This window comes from Mucor mucedo (genome assembly GCF_025094135.1).
Source record: "Mucor mucedo strain NRRL 3635 chromosome Unknown EV154scaffold_86, whole genome shotgun sequence".
NCBI classification, from domain to species: domain Eukaryota; kingdom Fungi; phylum Mucoromycota; class Mucoromycetes; order Mucorales; family Mucoraceae; genus Mucor; species Mucor mucedo.
Window position 1 is genome coordinate 112,122 of NW_026252370.1, and position 20,954 is coordinate 133,075.

The 20,954-nt window shown below is 39.1% G+C and overlaps 8 protein-coding genes across 8 annotated transcripts; 2 read left to right on the forward strand and 6 right to left on the reverse strand.

The window, feature by feature from the left end:
* Nucleotides 1-68: 68 nt before the first annotated feature.
* EV154DRAFT_517854 (uncharacterized protein) lies at nucleotides 69-2,738 on the reverse strand. The gene is made up of 3 exons (XM_051602542.1): nucleotides 2,433-2,738; nucleotides 277-2,368; nucleotides 69-180 (listed from the first exon to the last, which is right to left on the reverse strand). The coding sequence occupies exons 1-3, from the start codon at nucleotides 2,660-2,662 to the stop codon at nucleotides 109-111; spliced, it is 2,394 nt and encodes a 797-aa protein (XP_051454836.1). The 5' UTR covers nucleotides 2,663-2,738; the 3' UTR covers nucleotides 69-108.
* A 1,367-nt stretch (nucleotides 2,739-4,105) lies between these two features.
* On the reverse strand, nucleotides 4,106-4,772 carry EV154DRAFT_517856 (uncharacterized protein). Its single transcript, XM_051602543.1, is given in 3 exon segments — nucleotides 4,106-4,346; nucleotides 4,362-4,566; nucleotides 4,620-4,772. 3 exon segments carry the CDS (start codon nucleotides 4,651-4,653, stop codon nucleotides 4,136-4,138), a joined length of 450 nt encoding a protein of 149 aa, XP_051454837.1. The 5' UTR covers nucleotides 4,654-4,772; the 3' UTR covers nucleotides 4,106-4,135.
* An 829-nt stretch (nucleotides 4,773-5,601) lies between these two features.
* EV154DRAFT_517879 (uncharacterized protein) lies at nucleotides 5,602-6,633 on the reverse strand. The gene is made up of 3 exons (XM_051602544.1): nucleotides 6,049-6,633; nucleotides 5,857-5,975; nucleotides 5,602-5,784 (listed from the first exon to the last, which is right to left on the reverse strand). The coding sequence occupies exons 1-3, from the start codon at nucleotides 6,343-6,345 to the stop codon at nucleotides 5,703-5,705; spliced, it is 498 nt and encodes a 165-aa protein (XP_051454838.1). The 5' UTR covers nucleotides 6,346-6,633; the 3' UTR covers nucleotides 5,602-5,702.
* EV154DRAFT_517883 (kinase-like domain-containing protein) lies at nucleotides 6,634-8,916 on the forward strand. Its single transcript, XM_051602545.1, has 6 exons — nucleotides 6,634-6,932; nucleotides 7,022-7,230; nucleotides 7,340-7,546; nucleotides 7,628-7,866; nucleotides 7,941-8,329; nucleotides 8,414-8,916. The coding sequence occupies exons 1-6, from the start codon at nucleotides 6,845-6,847 to the stop codon at nucleotides 8,833-8,835; spliced, it is 1,554 nt and encodes a 517-aa protein (XP_051454839.1). The 5' UTR covers nucleotides 6,634-6,844; the 3' UTR covers nucleotides 8,836-8,916.
* Nucleotides 8,917-8,953: 37 nt separating this feature from the next.
* Nucleotides 8,954-11,898, reverse strand: EV154DRAFT_469010 (kinase-like domain-containing protein). Its single transcript, XM_051597811.1, has 5 exons — nucleotides 11,466-11,898; nucleotides 11,270-11,385; nucleotides 10,809-11,165; nucleotides 10,473-10,726; nucleotides 8,954-10,356 (listed from the first exon to the last, which is right to left on the reverse strand). Exons 1-5 carry the CDS (start codon nucleotides 11,743-11,745, stop codon nucleotides 9,018-9,020), a joined length of 2,346 nt encoding a protein of 781 aa, XP_051454840.1. The 5' UTR covers nucleotides 11,746-11,898; the 3' UTR covers nucleotides 8,954-9,017.
* A 147-nt stretch (nucleotides 11,899-12,045) lies between these two features.
* EV154DRAFT_604855 (uncharacterized protein) lies at nucleotides 12,046-19,147 on the forward strand. The gene is made up of 10 exons (XM_051607438.1): nucleotides 12,046-12,283; nucleotides 12,499-13,056; nucleotides 13,162-13,209; nucleotides 13,277-13,518; nucleotides 13,587-13,608; nucleotides 13,719-13,849; nucleotides 13,924-14,079; nucleotides 14,170-14,323; nucleotides 14,403-18,820; nucleotides 18,910-19,147. The coding sequence occupies exons 1-10, from the start codon at nucleotides 12,112-12,114 to the stop codon at nucleotides 19,051-19,053; spliced, it is 6,045 nt and encodes a 2,014-aa protein (XP_051454841.1). The 5' UTR covers nucleotides 12,046-12,111; the 3' UTR covers nucleotides 19,054-19,147.
* A 49-nt stretch (nucleotides 19,148-19,196) lies between these two features.
* On the reverse strand, nucleotides 19,197-19,618 carry EV154DRAFT_517889 (uncharacterized protein). The gene has a single exon (XM_051602546.1). The coding sequence runs from the start codon at nucleotides 19,547-19,549 to the stop codon at nucleotides 19,253-19,255; it is 297 nt and encodes a 98-aa protein (XP_051454842.1). The 5' UTR covers nucleotides 19,550-19,618; the 3' UTR covers nucleotides 19,197-19,252.
* Nucleotides 19,619-20,143: 525 nt separating this feature from the next.
* On the reverse strand, nucleotides 20,144-20,798 carry EV154DRAFT_517890 (uncharacterized protein; the record flags this gene model as incomplete). Its single annotated transcript, XM_051602547.1, has 1 exon — nucleotides 20,144-20,798. A coding segment is annotated over exon 1 (500 nt), but the record flags the coding sequence as incomplete, so codon positions are not given.
* Between the last annotated feature and the right edge of the window lie 156 nt (nucleotides 20,799-20,954).

Consider the following 20,954-nt stretch of genomic DNA (forward strand, 5'->3'; position numbering starts at 1 on the left):
AATAGGGAGAGTTGTTGTAAAATAGGAACCAATAAATTGTATTTAATCAAACAACCCATAAAAAAAAATGTGTGTATATATACAAATGTTTATTATTCTTTTTTTTTTTTAAAAGGTTTCATCTTGATTAGGACAATGTTCAGTGAGATGGTTTCCATAATCATCACAATTATCACAATACTATGGAAAAGGAGGATAAAAAAGTTTTTTTTTTTTTTAGAAAAAGTAGTTTGTTAGGTTGTTTATATAAGCATAGTGAGTATCAATGAAACTCACCATTTTGGCAGCCGCCGCTGCCGCAGCAGTAGCAGCAGTCGTATTTTTGCATTGTAATAAATCATGTCCATATCGTTCGCAAATTTCGCAGTATCGCGATAAATCATCATTCCCATGAGATGGTGTTGGACTCGACGTGGTACTGGTCGTGGTAGGTGAGATCAACATATTCTTAAAGCTATTCCTTCCATGACTACTTTTAACCTCGTTTAATTCTCGTGATAATGAAATCACCTTCTTTCTTTCCAGCTCTAATTCTTCCTCTAATTCAGATTCACCAAACACTCGGTTTTCAACCAAGTTTTCCAATTCGGCCAAATCTTTACACAGTTGTTTTACTTGTGTGCTCTTTTCTGCCAATTGCTTGGTTAGTGTATCCCTTTCATTTTCGAGCGCTTGAAATTTCTCTCGGATTCCTGCGTCAGGTGAAGCATCTTGCTTTTCCAACACCATCATCTCATCCATCAATTTACTGTATTCGGATTCTAATTGTTTATGACTCTCTAGTAACGCATTGTATTCCTTTTCTAAAGCCATCGTGCTTAACTTGGACTGATAATGTTCATCTTCCGCTTTCGCTTGTCTCTCAAATGCACTATCCGCCTCCTCCATCAATTTCTTTTTATCCGCTAATTCCTTTTCGAAATCCGCCTGCAACGCGCCATATTTTTGTTCCGTCGTCACGCATTGTTGACGCGCTGCCTTCAATTCCAATTTCAATCCATCACATTCATGCACGATCGTTGCTATCGTCCTTCTTTCCGAATCCAATTCTGCCATGGTCAGCTCCAATTGTTCCTCCAGACGATGGGTTTGATCGCTACTGCTATTCGATTGTGAGAGCTCCTTCAAACGCGTCTCGATATCCAACTCATCGTCATCAAACAATGTACTTTGCTTATGTTTCAGATCCGCAATGATATACTCCAGACGTGCTATTTGTGCATCCTTTTCTTCCAATTGGTGTGCATGCTTGGCCGTGATCGCATGCACCGAGTCCTCATAGGCATGCATCGCCTCTAAACCCGCCAATCTTAGTTCTTGACACTCCTTTTCCAACGCAGCGTTCAACGATTCACTGGCCGTCACTTCCTTACGTACTTGATCGATGGACCCCTGGTACTCACGTCCCTTCAATACTGCTTCCTCCATCTGTCCCTTCACCTGCGCCTGAAGTTCACGCACCAGATGATCCAAACGTTCAATTCGACGTCCATCCTGGCTCGTCTTTTCCTCATCACGTTGAAATTTAGCAATGGTTGCATCGCGTTCTGCTAATTCCCCTTCCAGTGTTTCCATTCGTGTCGTCAACGCATCCCATTCATTTCGTAAACGACGGTTCGTCGCATCACGCTCTTCCACTTGTATCACCAGACTTTCCTTGGATGAGACAAGTCGCTCCCACGCTGTCTCCTTGCTCTTCATTTGCTGCTGGAATAGATCTCGTTCACGTTGCACTTTTTCTAACATTTCATACAGTTGGTTTGTTTCTTGGTGATGTTTTTCTTCCGCCGCTGCTACTGCTGTTGCTGCTGCTGCTGCCGTTGATGTTGATGTTGTTGCTGTTACTGCCGCTGTTGCTACTGCTGGCGGTGGTGGTGGTGTTGGTGTTACAGAAGGTGACGGTGTCTGCGCTGGAGGAGGGGTTTGTACCACTGAAAGAGGAGGAGGAGGTGGGGTAGGTGAATGTGGGATGACCGGTATGACAGGAACGGTAGTTATAGCAGGCGAAGGCGTTGATTTTTTTCTGGTCATAGCAGGCGCTGTCACTGTCGCTGCCGATGATGATGACGACGACGGTGGTGAAGAAGTGACGGCGGTTGTTGTAGGTACGGATGAAATACGTAAACCATGAGCCCTCATTTTCGTACTCTGACTGCTATTGGTGGTGGTGGTGGAACTAGAAGAAGAAGAGTTTAAAATTCGAGTTGAATGGGAAGGATTTCTTGTTAAAGGCAAGTTTGATTTACGCGTGGTTGAAGATGTAGGTGAAGGTTTCTTTTTCATGGTGGGAAGAGCTGGTGGGTGAATAATAATTTTGTTGACGCCAATGAATATACCCGTGTTTGGAGCACATTGAAAATACCTCTTTCTAAAACCTTGTTGTTTAATTAAACAAAAAAGATGTAAAAAAATAACATGTTTTTTTTTTTTACCCTTGTACACTGCCGTCGTTCTTGCCTTCACCTTGCTTATCTAGTTCAATACCTGCCCAGACACCCGACTTGAAATCAGGTTCACCCACATAACGAAGAATACCCGTGCAATTATCTAAACTGGGAATAGTCACGCGTTGTCCAATCTTGTTGGCTTCTTCAATGTCAGATTGAAACCGATTCTTGGGGGTTCGGACTGGAATAGAAGGTAGTTTTAATTTCGTAGACATTGGGCGGGTTAAAAGATTAGAGTGAGAGAGAAAAAGGGGGAGAGAGAAAAAAAAGAGATTTTTTTTTGGTCCCCCACCCACCCCCTAATTGCAGACCTAAATAAGGCCTGGTCCCCCCCTCCCCAGCATGTTCGAGAAGGAAGTTTATTGGGTGAGCGAGTTACATTAAGTCTCCACTTCAAAACACACACACTCATTCCCCCCCCCCACACACACACAGTAGGTTTACATATAATAATGTCCCTTTGTTTGGAAAGTCAAATGAAAGGACATCCGACTTACTAGGAGTTGATACCATTGATTATCTGAGTTTATTTGTAACAATTAACATGCTACTGGCACAGATAAAAAAGAAAAGAAAGAAGAGAGAGATAAAGGCACGTTCTCATTATTTCGGAGAAGTATGAATATTTTATTGTGGGAGGGGGGGGGGAACGAGAAATAATATATTTTAGTGTCAATCTATATGTTTTGCATTGACCGCATTCATTATTTTGTTGAGTATTACAAGTGTACTGATACTACACGCCCCAATGTAATACTTGTCTTTTAAAGTGGCTTTGTGGATGATGGACGCGGTTACTTTAAGGTTTAAGTGCATATAAAAAAAGAGTCAGTAGGATGGATACGATGTGATTACTGTAAAAAAAAAAAGTGAGTTGTCTTTTTATTTTTTTTTTATAAACAATGGGAGAAGCTTCCTAACAACAACATTGGTTTTCTTTTTTTTTTTTTTGCCTTTCGAATGACCCCAGATTTGTTAATCGTTTTGCCCCTCCCTTAAATAATGACAAGCCAATCTTTTTTTATGCAATTTTGCTTTTTATGAAAATAAAATAAAAAATAAAAAAATAAATGGGGGTGACACGGAACCAGGAAATTTGATTGGAACTTTACAAAAATTTCCTCATTAAGATGATGCCACCCCGCACCGTAATCAACAACCCTCTTCCTCCGAGAGAGAAAAGGAGGGCAGAAAAGAAAAGTTCTCGCAGAAATAAAGGAGGAGGGGGGAAAAGGAAAGAGTCCGTGAGAATCTTTCCTTTCCCCCTCCTCCTCCTCCCTCCTCCTCATACACACACACGCAAAAAAAAAAGTCTATATTCAGGTATGCCGATGTTATTTATTAACGGAAGTGAAAATAAGCCCCGCTCTCCTTAAAGGCTGATTGTACAAACACACACAATAGTAAATAAGATCAAGTTTTTTTCTTTTTTGCTTCTTGAAACACTTGTCTAAGGGAAAAGGGGAAGAAGATTCCTGCATATAATATAATGTTTTTGAAATAAAGAAACACACACTCTTTATTGTTGCTTATTTGCTACCCCCAAAAACCGGATCCCCCTGCAAACACTCTTTTTTTTTTATATATATATATTTCGCCCAGCGAGAAGAGAGTACAATGAAATAAAGAAATCAATTCTTTTCTGTTTAATTTTTTATTGTTTTTTGTTTGTTTGTTTGTTTTTTGTTTTAGTAATTTACTTCGTTCACAAAGATTTGATTTCCATGGTGATGAGGATGGCGAAGAGGTAACTTGGACATGATGTCCAAAGAAGGCCTTGGGTTGTCTTCATACATCATTTCGTCTTCAGATAGTTCTTGATCATCGGATAAGTCATCTTGCATTAACTGAGGACCTATACCAGATAAGCCATTCTGTTGTTGTTGTTGTTGTTGTTGTTGTTGTTGTTGTTGTCGTTGAAGGGTCGACGAGAGTAGTTGGATATGATGTAAAGCTCTTTCCAGTTCCAGCCTGGTTTCGGTCAAGACCGTATCTCTTTGTGTTGTCATGCTTTTCAAAGCTTGAATGGTATATCTGGTAAATGATAGTTCTTTTGTCAAGTGTTCATTTTGTTGTATCAAGTAGGCGTTTTGGATTTCTAGTTGACTAGCACTCTTGTCTACATTATAATAAGTTTCTTTCTTTTCACTCGTACTCTACTACTTTTTTTACCTTGAATACTCATGTTACTAAATTGTAAACTCATTTTTTCTTTTTTTCTTTTTTTGACAGAACCAGCTGATAATATATATATAAAGGGCAAAAAAAAAAAAAAGAGAGAGAGAGAGAGAGATTGGGAATTCTACTTTTTAGTTTTTTTTTTTTTTAAAAAAAAAAGTTGATTTTTATACTCGAAAGAAAAGGGGGAGAGGGAAACAGGTCACGAGTGGGTGCATGAGGTACCCAGTCCTTTTCACAACGCTAAGAAACTCCGTTTAGTTGAAAAGTTAATTAAAAAAAAAGAGTGGGAGATCGACCATTTCGTTCTTTTCTCCTATTTTAGCAATTTGCCAATTTAGCTTTTGGGAGCTCTAAATATAGTCTATCACTAGTGTGGATCCTTCCATACCATCAAAAAAAAAAAAAAAAAAAAAAAACGCCCAATTGCCCAGAAGATCCTTTAACCAGCCTGACATCATTTTGTCTACACGCGACTTTTTTGGGAGGTGAGGTGTCTCTAGACATACGCAAGCTGTCATGTTTTTTTTTTTTCGTGTGTGAATATGTATTTTTTTTTTATACAGCCCAATGAAAAGCCATGATTTATTATGTATATATATAAAAAGGTACATGTGTAAATGAAAGGGGGGGGGGATTTTTTTTTTTTTTTTATAGAGACGATTGCCTTGATGACAGTTGATTTAAAAAACTTTTATTGACATGATGACGAGTTGCACCGGGCCAATGATTATTTTTCATGAGATAAACAGTTTTTATATTATTGACGAGGATGACCTTGGAAAACCGAACCACTCTTTCCTTTCCATCCTCTTCTTTTTCGCCTGTCGGTATCCGCTTTGGATTCATGAGTGAGCTTTCCGTTTCTTTGTTGGGTGAAATATGAAGTACAATTAACTTTGGCATTTTATTTTTGAGGGGGGTTTATAAATTTTGAAAGGGGGAAGGTGGAAAAAAGGTAAAAATAATACATGGCACCTTTTTTTTTATATATGTATATATACAATGTATTATGACGAAATATCATCACAAGGTGTTTTTATAAGTAAATATTATCAGGTGGGGTTTTTTTAATAATTATTTGTTGGGGGCACGCACAACCATGACTGTGCAGTCAAGATGATGTGTAAGATACTCTGACACTGAGCCCAATAATTTTCTGTTTTTTTTGTTGATTAATATTTTTGTTGTTGTTATTATGCATAAAAGAAAAAGAAAAAAAGAAACGAACCTCTTCAAGTAACCATTGCCACGGTTACCACAAATGACAATATCAGGGTGTTGAGCACGAGCGTATTTAGTGATTTCCTCTGCAGCATGACCTCTCAAGATTTCTGATTTTACGTTTTTCTACAAAAAAAAAAAGGGTGTGAGACAAATTGGGGTGTGGGGATGCAGACAAAAAAAAAAGTAGAGCATTTACAACGCCTGTTTGTACAATAGCAAAGAGAGCTTCGTTCAGATGCTCTTGTCCCTCTCTCTCAAAGACACGAATGGCTTCCCGATAGGAATTGACTGCATTGACACCGCCAGAGCCACCCACTGCCTGCCAACCACCGGGACCCTCAATCCGGCTGTAATCCTCATTAATGGCCAACACAACTGTCACATCATCATTGGGTAGCAGGATATGGTGATCGTTGATCCATTCTAGTACCTTGATACCCACAATGGATTGGTCATAGGCAATAACAATCTTTCTTGAAGGTATGTCGGACATTGTGTGTGTGTGTGTGTGTGTAAGAACAAAAAGAGAGAGATGAGAGGATAGGCAGACTTAAATCTATTTTTTTTAATACATGTCTCAGTGTTTCACCGAGGGGTGTTTTTTTTGTATGTTGTCTCCTGAAGAAAAAAAAAACTCCTATACAATATCTATTGTCTCCCCCCCTCTTTACTTTTTTTTATGGGGGGGGGGACTGGGTCTCCCCTTTTTATTTGTTGTTATAAAGGGAAACAACAACAAAAAAAAAGGACTTTTTTTCCCTTTTCTTCTCCCCTTCTGTATACATGCTAAAAGGCAAAATAATAAAAAAAAAAAAGAAGGAATAGTTTTCTTTTTTTTTCTTCTTCTTCTTCTTCTCTCTTTTGTATTTTGAATTAAAAAAAAAATATTAACATCGTACAAAACGTCCCCCCTTTTCTTATTAGATAATCGACTTTCACGTACCCTTTCTCACAAGTCTCACGTAACTAAACTCTACAATACAACGCCGTCCATGGGTAGCATCGACTCTTTCCAAAGACAGCAACATAATGAAGAAAAGCGAGATAGCAAGTTCAAGGGCGTATTGGATAAGTTTGTTGGTAAAACTATAAAATATATATATAAAAAAAAACAAGGATATTTTTTTCCCTAAAAAAAAAAAAACTCTGTTAAAATTTTTATTCTGTAGACCTGATGTCCGCCAACAACAATAACTCGCTCGAAATGCCGATGGATATATCTGGACCGATGGATATCTCGTCTCCTTATAATACAAGACATGTCACGCATGTTGGTTTTGATGCAAATACAGGTGAGTTTACGGGTCTACCAAGAGAATGGCATACACTTTTAAAGTCAAGTGGTATAACTCAGATCGAACAGGAGACAAATCCACAGGTATATATATATATATAAAAAGGAGTAATAGATGTTTAGTTATTCAAAACTGGTTTTTATACAACTCCCCTTTTCTCTTCTCCTTAAAAAATTATGTATTTTTTTTTAGGCTGTCATTAATGCCATTGAATTTTATCAAGAAGCAAGAGAATTAGATGAAGCCGTTTGGCATAAAATTCCAAAAACACTCACCAATCGATCCACCACAGAATCCATTCCAGAAACTACCGCACAAAAGGGAAACGCCTTGACAAATTCATTGCGTCGATTATCCAAATTAAAGTTTCCCGACTACAGCTCCAAACGTGCCTCTATGGTAAGCAAGCAAGCAAAAAAACACTTTATATTAAACCCACTCAACTCCCCCCCCCCCCTTCCCCTCCCCTCTCTTCCGTAGGTCTCTAATCGTTCTTCCCTTGTACTGGACAAACCCAAGCCAGAAACCACCACCCAACAGCAACAACAACAACAACAACAAGAGACCCCTACGGAAGAAGGAGATTATCCGCCCGTTGTTAAACGTAAGGCCAAAGAACCCAAAGCAGCCGAATTCGATATCGTAAAACAGTTGCAGGATATTTGCTACAATATCGATCCCAACGATATCTACCGTGACATGGTCAAAATCGGTCAAGGGTAAAAGAAAAAAAAAAGACCTATGATTATGAAGGAGGAGGGACTAACATCACCTTTTTTTTTTTAAAAAAAAGTGCGTCGGGCGGTGTGTTTATAGCTTATCGCAAGACAGGAGACAAAGGCATGACACCCGTTGCCATCAAACAAATGAACCTAGAACAACAACCCAAGAAGGAACTCATCATTAATGAAATTCTCGTCATGAAGAAATCACAAAACAGTAATATTGTCAATTACTTGGATTCGTATCTCTGGAAAGGTGATTTATGGGTCGTCATGGAGTATATGGAGGGTGGTAGTTTGACCGATGTCGTCACATGCAATATGATGATGGAGGGTCAAATTGCTGCGGTCTGTAAAGAGGTCTTACAAGGTTTGGATCATTTACATTCCAATGGTGTGATTCATAGAGATATCAAGAGCGATAATATCCTGTTGAGCATGCAAGGTGATATTAAACTGAGTGAGTAAACAAAAAGTGACCTTTTTTTTTTATCGTTCACCCCCCCAATCTAACTCTTCTTTTTTTTTTTAAAAAAAATGTAAGCCGACTTTGGGTTCTGTGCGCAGTTAAATGAGAGTCAAACCAAGCGTACGACGATGGTAGGTACACCGTATTGGATGGCACCTGAAGTAGTGACACGTAAAGAATATGGATCCAAGGTCGATATCTGGTCTTTGGGTATTATGGCTATTGAAATGATTGAAGGGGAACCACCTTATTTAAACGAAAACCCGTTACGTGCCTTGTATTTGATCGCCACCAATGGTACACCCACCTTACAAAGCCCCGAATCCTTATCTGTGGACTTTAAGGATTTTTTGGCTAAATGTTTATTGGTCGATCCCGAATTAAGACCCTCCGCTGCTGACATGCTACAACATCCATTTTTGAAATTGGCTGATCCTTTAAGATCTCTTTCTCCCTTAATTCGTGCTGCAAGAGAAAGTGCCAAAACCGAAAATTAAAAAAAAAAAAAAATATATAAATACCCCCATTCCCCCTTTTTTTGTACCACACACACTATACCTTTCCCTCCCTTTTACTACTAAAGCTAAATACAATTCAATTCACACCAACGAACAAAAAAAAAAAAAAAAAAAAAAAAAGGAGAGAGAGAGAGAGAGAGAAAATAAGTGTCTTTTTTTTTTTAGTTTGATTTCAGTTCCTTCAATTCTCGTCTTAATGCTTCATTCTCTTTTTGTAACTGCATATTTTCCTTGAGCGTCAATTGAATTAATTTATCTAAATGTTCCACTGTACTCGATATCTCTTCACCCACTTGACAATCTTCCATGTAAGTATCCTCCACCACGTCCGTCGTCATCGCTGTGGGTTTCTTGTTAAATGCCAAGCTGAGTTCCTGCAAAATGATGCGTTGGGATTCATTAAATCGCAGTAATTCTTCAATCTGATATTGAGGACTAGACGCATTCGAATCAATCGACAAATGCGATTGAGCATGATGTCCATGCATCGTCATGGGATGTTCCACATGACTCGAAGAGATACTACCTCGTGGTGTCACATCCACAGATGAACAAGCAGATCCACCCGTCAATTCAAATCGACCAATCTTACGTGATGATTCCGTTAATAACGCGATATTTTCACTAGTCAATGTACTTGTATCCGGGTATCGTTTTTCCGTCACCGCTGTTGTTGTCGTTGTTGTTGTCGTACTACGTCCACTGGTAGGGTTAGAGGAAGAGGAATAACTTGAGCTGTCACGAGAAAGAGGTACGGGTTGATACATCATGGGTGAGGTAGTAGAAGAAGAAATTTCAAATCGTGATTTACGGTCAGTGACATTCAATGTGTCTTGACTAGGTATCTTGTGTAATCCATGCATCGGTACATCCTCTTCTCCAGCGGGTGATACAACAGCGAGTGAAGAATCAGGTTTATTTTGTTGGTTGACATAAAATCGACCCTTCATGATTTCACCATCATGCGTCACTTCCTCATCTAACATAGGGCTGGAACTACGCACTGAGCTGGAATTGTACGTGTCCGTTGGGTCGCGTGAAGAAGTCTCTTCAATCACAAACCGAGATTTTCGAGGTGGGGTACCTACCACCGATGCAGTAGTAGTAGTAGGAGGGGTAGGTACTGGATCTGAAGGATGCACCATACTATTACTACGCACCACCACATCGCCAAAGGAAATATGTCGTTTCGTGGCTGCCTTTTTCGAGTTCTCCTGCTGTTGTTGCTGCTGTTGTTGTTGCTGTTGTATGGGCTGTTGTTGTCCTAGGTGACTGATCATGAGAGGATCCCCATTCGCATCTATCAAATCCTCTTCCTCCTCTTCATCGTCATCAAAATCCCATTCATCGGTACGTATGATCGTGACTTGTTTCTGAGGCATGATCTTTCGAGGTCGTTGTTCCAATGGTGGTAACTCTGCTAAAATTGTCTTGCATAAGTAATCCTTTCTCTTGGCTTGTTTGAAAAATGGGTGTAACAATAATTTTTCGGCATTCGGTCTGGCAGGGAAGGGAGGAACACATATAGAATGCGTAGAGAGAGAGTTAGTTTAACTTTTTTTCTTTTTTTTTTTTAAAAAAACATTCATCAAAAGGGGTGTAGTGTGTGCCCAAACCTCTTTAAGGGATCTTTGGAGAGACAGGTATCAATCATTTCTTTAAAGTATTTAGAGTATTTATGAACGGTTCCTTCACGGTCTAAAGTAGGAGGATCATTGGAAAGTGTCATCATGAGTACTTTCAATGGAGGGTATTTAGCAAATGGTGCATGTCCCGTAGCTAATTCAATCGCCGTGATGCCAAAACTCCAAATATCTGCCTTGTAATCGTATTCTGCCTGTTCCATCACTTCCGGTGCCATCCAACAAGGCTTTTTCATATATTAAAAAAAAAGAAAAAAATTGTTTCAGTGACAACACACACACACATATATATCAAGGGAAAAAACTTACCGTGCCAACAAACGTCTTTCGCATACCTCGTTCACCTGTTTCCATGAGGGATGAAGACACACCAAAGTCTCCCAAGAGAACAGATCCATCATCATCCATCAATAGATTACCAGCTTTCACATCACGATGAATATGACCATTTTTATGCAAATACAATAACGCTTCCAAGGCTTGCTTTAAAATAGTAGCAATACTAAATTCGTCCAACCCGTTGGGAAAACGAGTCTTCATGATATCGAGACAGGATCCGCCTCCTAAAAAAGGTGTGACAATGTATAATTTAGATCCGTGTACAAAGGAACCATAGACACGCAATACATTGGGATGTTTGGATAATGCCATTAATGCAGTTTCACGCTAAATCATCATACACAAGAAGAAGCGAGAGAGGAGGAGGGGAAAAAAAGAGTGTGTTAGGTTGAAAGTCCGTTTGCTACATAAAAAAAAGATGTCATATTTACTCGGAGTTCATCAATTTGATTTCGTTCAAATTTATCAAGGTCAATCATTTTTAGAGCCATGCGTTTACCAGAGGGTTTGTAGATGGCTTTATAAACAATGGCAGAAGAACCATAGCCTTAACAAAAAAAAAGAATAAGAAACTGACAGAAACATGGGGCAGTTGTATGCATGATTTTTTTTTTTTTTTATTTATACCGATGGGTTCCTTGATATCAAAGTCATCAATGTGACTGAAATGATGTTCTGATATTAACTGAGAAGGTACAGGTGAAGGAGGTATATTGCTGTCATTCAAGTTGTTCAAGATACTTGTACCGCCTGAAGTCATAATTTTTAAGCCGTTCAGGATATCGATACCACTGATGGATCTTCTCGATTGATGATGAGATGGAGGACTGGATATTAATATGGGTTTCGGGTTTCGAACATTGTCATCTGACGAACTAGAGGAATGAATACTATCAATACGTTCCATGGTCCAAAAAATGCTTATTCTTGTAGTTCTATGAGGTATATAACAAGAAGTGGGTTATAAAAAAAGGGGGGGGGGGGAGAAGAAGGGGTAAAAAAAAAAAAAATTTATAGGTATAGTCTAACAAAGTAACTCCAAAGCACAAAAACAATCCCCAAGAGACAAAAATTTATAAGTCTACGTCACATTTGGTTTTTTTTTTCTTATATGTCTTCACATGTGTAATCTGTTACACGAATAACTCGTAAAAAAAAAAATTTATACACCTGCCTTTCTCTCTCTCTCTCTCTCTCTCTCTTGCCCTTTTTTTTTTTTTTTTTTTTTTTTTTTTTGCAAGGTTTCAAAAAAAAAGATAAAAAATATATATACATGGATATTCCACAGTCAAAACATAACCATTCACCTAGTTGGGATCAACAACCATTGAGTCATGGTGGAAAACGAAGAGATGCAACCCATAATATCCATTCACATCAACACACAGGCAGCGATTCGTTTTTTAATAGAGTATTTGGACATCATTCGTCAGACTCCTCCAGAGGTATAATAAATATATATATAAAAAAAAGGGGGAGGGGGGAAAGTGTGTGTTTTAGAGAGGGGATAATAATTGGGATGGCGTGTGCGTGCGTGTGTGTGTGTGTGTGTGTTTATTTTTGATTCTTCTTTTTTTTTTTTTTTCTCACTCTCTCTTTTCCTTTTTCTCTTTTTTAACTTTTTTTTTTTTTTTTTTTTTTTTTTTTTTTATATATAAAGCCGGTTCACCCACACCACCTTTAAATCCAGCTACAGTTGATTCAACTACGAGTAACCTTCATACAAAATCCTCGCGTCACACTCGTAATTCTTCAACCGGTCATATTCCCTCTCCTGTACCATACGTTTCTCCTATTTCAATTATACCACCCATCAAGTACATGGAAAGAAGAAGATCGTTTGATGGCCAAACATCTTTACAGATGGAAAACGCTACCTCTCATCAGAACCTACGTACAACTAACAACAACACAACAACCACAACAACAGCAGCAGCAGCAGGATCAACGACACCAAAGCATAAACCTACCCCGACTCCGCTTTCGTCCGTATCTGCACGAGTGACAAGTCCAATACCAAGTGTTCGTACTCAACACAACAACAACAACAACAGTGCTAGCAGTCCCAGAACAAATCAATACCATTCAACATCATCTCCCAAAATTAATACAACAGCTGTACCATTTCCAAGAGGAGGCAGACAAATAGGTGCAACTGATAATCATCATACAGTCAGAAGAAGTGGTTCCATTGAAAGACGAACACTTGTAGTGGAAGGTAAGATTTCCTAATAAAAAAAAAAAAAAAAAAAAAAAAAAGGCCCTGGACGGAGTTAATGAACGGAGATTGATTCCCCCTTTCAACCCCCCCCCCTTCCCTCAGATCAACCACCCAAGAAGCGGCATTTATTTCGATTTGGCAAAAAGAAACGTAAGCAAAAAATAAAAAGATATATATATATATATATATAAATTGGGGTGTTAACGTCAATTCCTAGATTACTCACCTGCAACAGGGACAGCGAATTCATCAACAACAACATCTTCTTCAACCAATTCAAACATTCCATCCACACGTAAAAAATCCAGTGACGATCATCGACCTTTACTCTTTGATAATCCTAGTACGACCGCCTCCGATGTACAACGATCTTATTACCAACAACAATTAAAGGATAGTGAAAGAAAGAGATCTGGTGGTTTAAGCGGGAACTATAATAAAAAAGGAAAAGAGCATAAAGTAAGCAGACCCCCATCCATCCATTGTACGCAAAACGTATGATTAACCATCTCTCTCTCTCTCTTCAGGATTATTTATCACACTTAAAATGCAAGTAATGCCCAAAGAACACATTATATAGATATATCTATACAAAGCTTTTTTTTTTTTTAAAAAAAAAAAAAATCCCCAAGTTGTTTCTAACATAGTTTTTTTTTTAGTGGATCAAAACTTTGAAAGAATGGATGGGATCGTTAATCGTGATTATTACAAATCAAACTCTCCAGCACCTCCATCTATCATTTCTACATTAAATACTCTCGTCAATAGCTCGGCTGCATCCGATACAATTGTATATATATATATATATAAAAGTTCGATTTCAACACCCCAGACTGACCCAATTTTCTTAATTATTATTTTTAGGCCTGTGACGAATCATGGGCTGCACCCGATAGTTGGGGCGTACAACTCCCTTCCATCTTTGATGGCGCTTCAGAGACAATTCATGAAGATGATCAAAACGATTATGAGGATTATCCTATCAATGATCCAGAAAAATGGGATATACCCAAGAAATATGTAAGTAAAATCACAACTCCCCCCCCCCCACACACACACACACTTTTTTTTTATTGTCCTAATTTTTTTTTTTTTCACCCGTTTAAAAAGGCAAACATCAAAATTTATCGCCCCGATCAAACATATAATACCCTCCATGTTCCCTTAAATTCAACTACCATGGAGATCCTAAAGAGATTGGCTACAAAACTATTTATGACAGATGTGTACAAATGTAACCTTGTGATGAAGAGACATAACATGGGTAAAGTAGAGGGGGAGGGGGAATTCTCCAAAAAAAAAAAAAAAAAAAAAAATCTAACCTAGCAACTTTAAAATTATAGATCGCGTTTTAGCATTGACAGATCGACCACTTAAACTTCAAAAGGTGTTACAGGAACAAATGGGGTACATGGATCAGGACAAGATTGACGATAGTACCTATTTAGTTGTATTTCAGATGGTACCCAATATCACCCAAACCAACCAAGACGACACTGAATTCGGACAGCACGTAGATTTACAATCACGATCTTTACCCACCATTCCTATTTACCTGTACAAGCATGCCTCACGTATCGATTCACTCAACATCTCAAAAAACTTTCAGATCGAAGTTCCCTTGGATTTTATTCAAATGTGTACCAATCTAAAGCAGCTTTGGTTAGCCAATAACGATTACACTACGTTGCCTCCCTCAACACAACACATTGCTTCGTTAGAACATTTGAATATATCGGGTAACCGTTTACGTGATTTAGATCATGCGCATTTGGAAGAGATCTCCGGTTTACGTACTTTACGTGCCATCAATAACAATTTGGAATCCATCCCCGAATCATTCCCAGCTAATTTTCAACTATTAACCACCTTATTTATCTCCAATAATTCCTTCACCAAGTTCCCCATCGTCATTTGTGATATACTCAGTTTGGCCTACCTCGATATCAGTTTTAATAAGATTCAAATGTTCCCCGACGAGATAGGTCAATTGACGAATCTGATTGGATTGTTCGCGATCGCGAATCGTATTACGGGTTCTTTACCTTCCAGTTTTATTAACCTGACCAAATTGCAGGAGCTCGATATCCGTCAGAATTTGATCACCGATCTAGACGTTGTATCCCATCTACCACGACTGGAGATTCTCTTGGTCGATTATAATTCCACCAGTATTGTTAATTTTCAAATCAGAAAACTCAAGGAACTGAAAATGTATAAGAACCATTTGACCCAATTCAACCTCACCAGTATTGGCAATGGTGGCTTTCATTTGACCGAACTCAACCTTTCATGCTGTAAATTATCTAGTCTCCCCGAAGACTTGTTTCATAACACACAAGGGTTGGAACGTTTGGTCTTGGATAGTAATACCTTAAACGCCATTCCTTCCAGCATCGGTGTCCTTCAACGTCTGGTAAAATTATCCATCCAAAACAATAATCTTGAAAGTTTACCAAGCGAAATCGGTCAATTATCTGTACTCAAGGCATTGGATGCTCAAAAGAACAACTTGAAATCATTACCCAAGGAAATTTGGTTATGTGCGGCTTTACAAACTTTGAATTGTTCTTCCAATTTATTAGAGTCCTTCCCCGAACCTTTTTCAGCTGCTCTCACCACTCCATCCGTAACCCCTTGCATAAAGAAGAAGGCCGCTGATTTGGAAACCCTTTGTGATGATGATGATAATGATATCATGACCATGATACCCGCCTCACTCAATGCAGGTCAAGGTGTCATCAAACCCCTCGATCGTTTACTCGATTACAATTCCATGACACATACTTCGCCCTCTTCCAAATCTCATTTTCACGCTATGGTCTCACCTGTCACACCTACCACCACCACAAGCAACACAAATCATCATCATGCCTCGATGATGATCAATACCAATTTGAGTGAGCAAACATTGCATCCTACCGCTACTAGCACCAACAACAACAACAACAACAATAACCCACCCAACTCCGCCTCACCTTCTTCCGCACCTCCTCCACCCAACTTTAACCCACCTAGTTTTTTTGCAAGTCCACGTAACCATCCTCCTCCTCTCTCATTGTCCTTGCGTTCATTGTTCTTGGGTGATAATCGACTGACCGATGATATCTGGTCACCTCTCTCTTTATTCCTCGAACTTCGTACCTTGAACCTATCATTTAACGACTTGTACGAGGTCCCCGCGGATGGTTTATGTCATCAACACCTGTATGAGCTGTACTTGTCCGGTAACCAATTGACCTCACTCCCCGCAGACGATATTGAAAAACTGCAGTACATGCGTGTATTGGCCGTCAACGGTAACAAGTTACAGACTTTACCAGCCGAGATTGGTAAACTTCGTAAATTACTGGTACTGGATGTCGGCAACAATGTATTGAAATACAATATCGCGAATTGGCCCTATGATTGGAATTGGAACTGGAACCTAAAACTAAAATACCTCAACTTGTCCGGTAACAAACGTCTCGAAATTCAAAAGACACATCCGGATCCCAACAATCCCAAGGATAAGGATCTGTCCAATTTTAAGGCACTGGATCGATTGCGTATGCTGGGTTTGATGGATATCACCATCCTAGGTGTCTCCGTACCGGAGGAATCGCATGATTGTCGTGTACGTACCTCGCCGTCTGAAGTCAATGGTATGGCCTATGGTGTGGCTGATTGGTTAGGTCCAAGCGATCATCTTTCCACATGGGATCTCGTCATGCCTCGTTTTCGTGCCAAGGAAGATGAATGTATCTTTGCCCTCTTTGACGGATCCAAGCATCCTAAATCAGGTTGTCGATTGACCAAGCATTTGAACGATAATCTCACAACAAAGTTTACCAAGGAATTAGGATCCATTGAATCCGATGATACCATTGTCTCTGCTGTACGTCGTGTCTTCTTGGGTCTGGAACAAAGTCTGGGTGTATCGCAGGATATTGATAAAGATTCAGGTGCATCAGCCGTTGTCTGTTATATCTCCGGTACCAAGCTCTATGTCGCTAACGTAGGTGATACATTAGCCGTCATCTCCCGAAATAATGGTCAAGCCTTTGAGATCACTCAAAAGCATATTCCATTAAACCCAAGTGAAGTCTCTCGTATACGTGCTGCCGGTGGATTCGTCTCCAATTCAGGTCTACTCAACAATGAATTGGCCGTGTCCAGAAGCTTTGGTCATTTTCATCTGATACCTGTCGTTAATTGTAATCCCTTTGTCTCCACCATTGATTTAGCAGAGAATGACGAGTTTGTTATTATGGCTTCCAGAGGCCTTTGGGATAAAATGACCTATCAAACCGCTGTGGATATCGCTCGTACAGAAAAGGACGATTTAATGGCAGCTGCTCAAAAGCTACGTGATTTCGCCATCACCTATGGTGCTACGGATAATCTCATGGTCATGGTCATTGGTGTAGGAGATATCTTTGATAAACGAGACAAACGATTCCGAAATAACAGAAATAATAACGGTCCCGGTCGTGGTACGGGGTCCGCTGATACCACAGAGGATGGATTACCCGTCAAAAGTAAACGCAGAGGTAAAGAAGAGGTACCAGGAGATTCTACTTTGGCTCGTTTAGAAAGGGAAGTCGCACCCCCCGTCAGTCAACTGGCTTTGGTCTTCACCGACATTAAATCATCCACCCAGTTCTGGGAAACACAGCCGGAAAATATGCGATCCGCCATCAAGATCCATGACGCCATCATGCGTCGTACTTTACGTAGTGTAGGTGGTTACGAAGTCAAAACAGAAGGAGATGCTTTCATGGTCTGTTTCAAAAATATCACGGCAGCTCTCTTATGGTGTTTCACCGTCCAATTACAATTGTTGGAGGCAGATTGGCCAGCGGGTATTCTGGATACGGAAGAAGGGAGAGAAATCAAAAAGGACGCTGTGACCATCTATAACGGTCTTTCGGTTCGTATGGGTATTCATTGGGGTACACCTGTATTTGAACGTAACCCCATTACACAACGTATGGATTATTTCGGTCCCGTTGTGAATAAAGCAAGTCGTATCTGTAACGCGGCTGATGGTGGACAAATTTGTGTCTCCTCCGATGTCATTGCTGCACTACGAAATTTTCCAAGCATGTTTGATGATGAACCCGATCAACAAGTAAGTAATTTGACAGATGTCAATGATTCCTTCTCCGGTAGTTTCCCCGTCAGTCGCGATCTTTTACAATTGAAACGATTGGGATTCCATGTGGTTGAATTGGGTGAGCGACGTTTGAAAGGTCTGGAGACTCCCGAGACCTTAAGTTTGGTCTATTCGAAACAACTCTTGGGTCGTATCGAACCTGACAAGAGCGAAATCATGGCTGTCTCTCCACCTGTCTCTAATCCCATGTCGCCCCAACCTACAGCAGCAACAGCAGCAGCAGCGGTAGAAAACTTGCTTTCACCCTTGAGCGATGATACCCTGATTAATACAACAACAGGGTCCATTGATTATTTGTCAGCACGTAGTATCACCCATCTACCCGGAAGAAAGACAGTACGTACCATCGACCCTAACTTGGTCTGTGCCATGAGTAATTTAGCGATCCGTCTCGAACGTTTGACATCGGGTAATATGTTATCGCGTAGTATGGCTGGTAGTTCCATTCAACGTCAGTATACACTCAATGATGGAGAAATGGTCTCAACCACCGTCAGTACCGCACCATCGGGTTTGGGTCTCATGCTGGATCGACATATACGTGAAGATGCCAATGATGAAGAATTGATTATCATGATGGAAAATTGTGTAGCAAGAGTCGAGGTTTGTGTGTTTTTTTTTTTTTTAAAAAAAAAAAAAAGAGGAGGGAGGGTTTTTTTGCTTAAACAATTTATTTTTCAATTTTTTTTTAGAATGCCGTATCTTCCTTGTATTTACAAAAAATGGGTAGTTTTGCAAGTGTGTTGGAAAGATTAGGGAATGCAGTGGATATGGATCCAATGCATATCATCAAGGCATTACAAATGTTTGCCGAAACTCAATCCATGACTCAATAAAAAAAAAAAAACAAAAAATTTGGTGAGGGGATGAGGAATAAGAGATTCTTTTTTGTAAATAATAAATTAAAATAAAAAAAAAGAAAAAGAAAAATTGTTCTTTTTGTTTTTGTACTGAAAAAAAAAAGGGGCATATAAAAAAGTAGAAAGGTATTGGTTTTTTTTTTATTTACAAAAATTTTGTTTAGTTATAGGGATTTTAAGAATTGAGGTTCTTTTGGGCTTCACCCTTCTTTTCTTGAACCTTGTTACCAGCTTCACCCGTGGTATTACCAGTAACAGAATTATAAGCACCCTTGACAGCACCTGAGACTTGATCCATAGCACCTTCAACAAAGCTTTGCACAGTAGCAGCAGTTTCTTGTACAACACCCGCATTATGTTGAGTTTTACCCTTGGCTTCCAAAGATTCATTGCCTACAGCACTACCAACATTTTCCTTGACGTTACCAACAAATTGGTCCTTCTTGGCTTCGGTTTTTGAGGGAGATGACATTTTTTTTTTTTTTTTGTTTAGTGAGTTATTTCAAATAATGATAAATTAATTTTGTTTTTGTGATCCTCCTTTATATAGACGCAAAAAAAATCAAGAAAAAAAAAAAAAAAATAGACAATGAGCAAAACATGACGTTGGTATGTCCAAAAAAGGAAAGGTGTGCATCTTTTTTTCGTCATGATGATTTTATTTTCATGCAAAAAAAAAAGGATTACACAAATAAACAAATAGACAAAATATTTGTGGGGGAGAGCTCAAAAATGCCAAAAAAAGAAATAGTTTATTAAAATAATAAAAAGCTTGTGCTGACAAAATTGAATGATAGCGTATTTGCAGCGAGCGCCAGTAAAGACAAAACAGATTATTGCATTTGATACAGTCAGACTAACGAACACACAAAAGACATGCTAATGTTAAGCTTACCTTTTTAAACGGCCTTCAACGTTCTTATACATTGTATAACTAAATAATAAGAATGAACCTTACTGGGAATAAAAATAATTATATTAAAAATACGTGAATGATGATGTTTATTGCATTGAGTAGAGTAAGCACAAAAAAAATATACATAATTTTTGTGTGTGAGACCCCCTCCCCTCCTAAATTTATTTATCGTATGATTAATCATTACGAAGGATCTCGAGCAAGCGTTCGGCTTCTTTCATTCTTAGCTTAATGGCTTGTATCAACGCCTCTTTCTTGCTGGTATTGACCTTGGCCTCTGACTCCACCTCCTCTCCTTTTACGGGTGCTTTTTCCTCTTCTTTAATGTCCATCAGTTCATTCTCTTCCCCATCAGGATTGATAAATCCTTCAACGCGTTCTGGTTCATGTACCTCCATGATATGTTCCATGAGCTGTTCCATACCGTTGATCTTGGGCGCATGATACCAGCAAGAGGGGCAACATTGATCCTGTACCCGCCATATTTCGTCTCCTCTCATCGCGTACGCACAAAGCTCATCGGCAGGACCACGATGACCGCGGTCTTGTGCTACCAGAATGTAACCGTGAGCTTTCTTGACGTGACGAATGACTTCCTTAGCCTTAATAAACTCCTTGGCACAAATGTAGCAAGGGTAGATACTTTGCACAATAAGTATGCCCTGTTTCTGTTGAATCATTGTTTATGAATTATGAGGAAAAAAAAAAGAGAGATGTGATTAGCAACTTTTCTTTTTTTTAATAAGCGATGCAAAATCAAGATAAATTAATCAAAGCGTGCACAGACAATCTAGTCGGTGACAACAATAAAAAAAAAGAGAGAGAGTTACAGTGCATCTATTTTACAATGAACAATTTTCGTTAAAACGGACATTTTCAGAACTTAAAAGTCGGATTTTTAGACTGGTGATTTTCATATTTTTTGACAGAGAAATCTAATTTATCGCGGGAAAATGTTTAA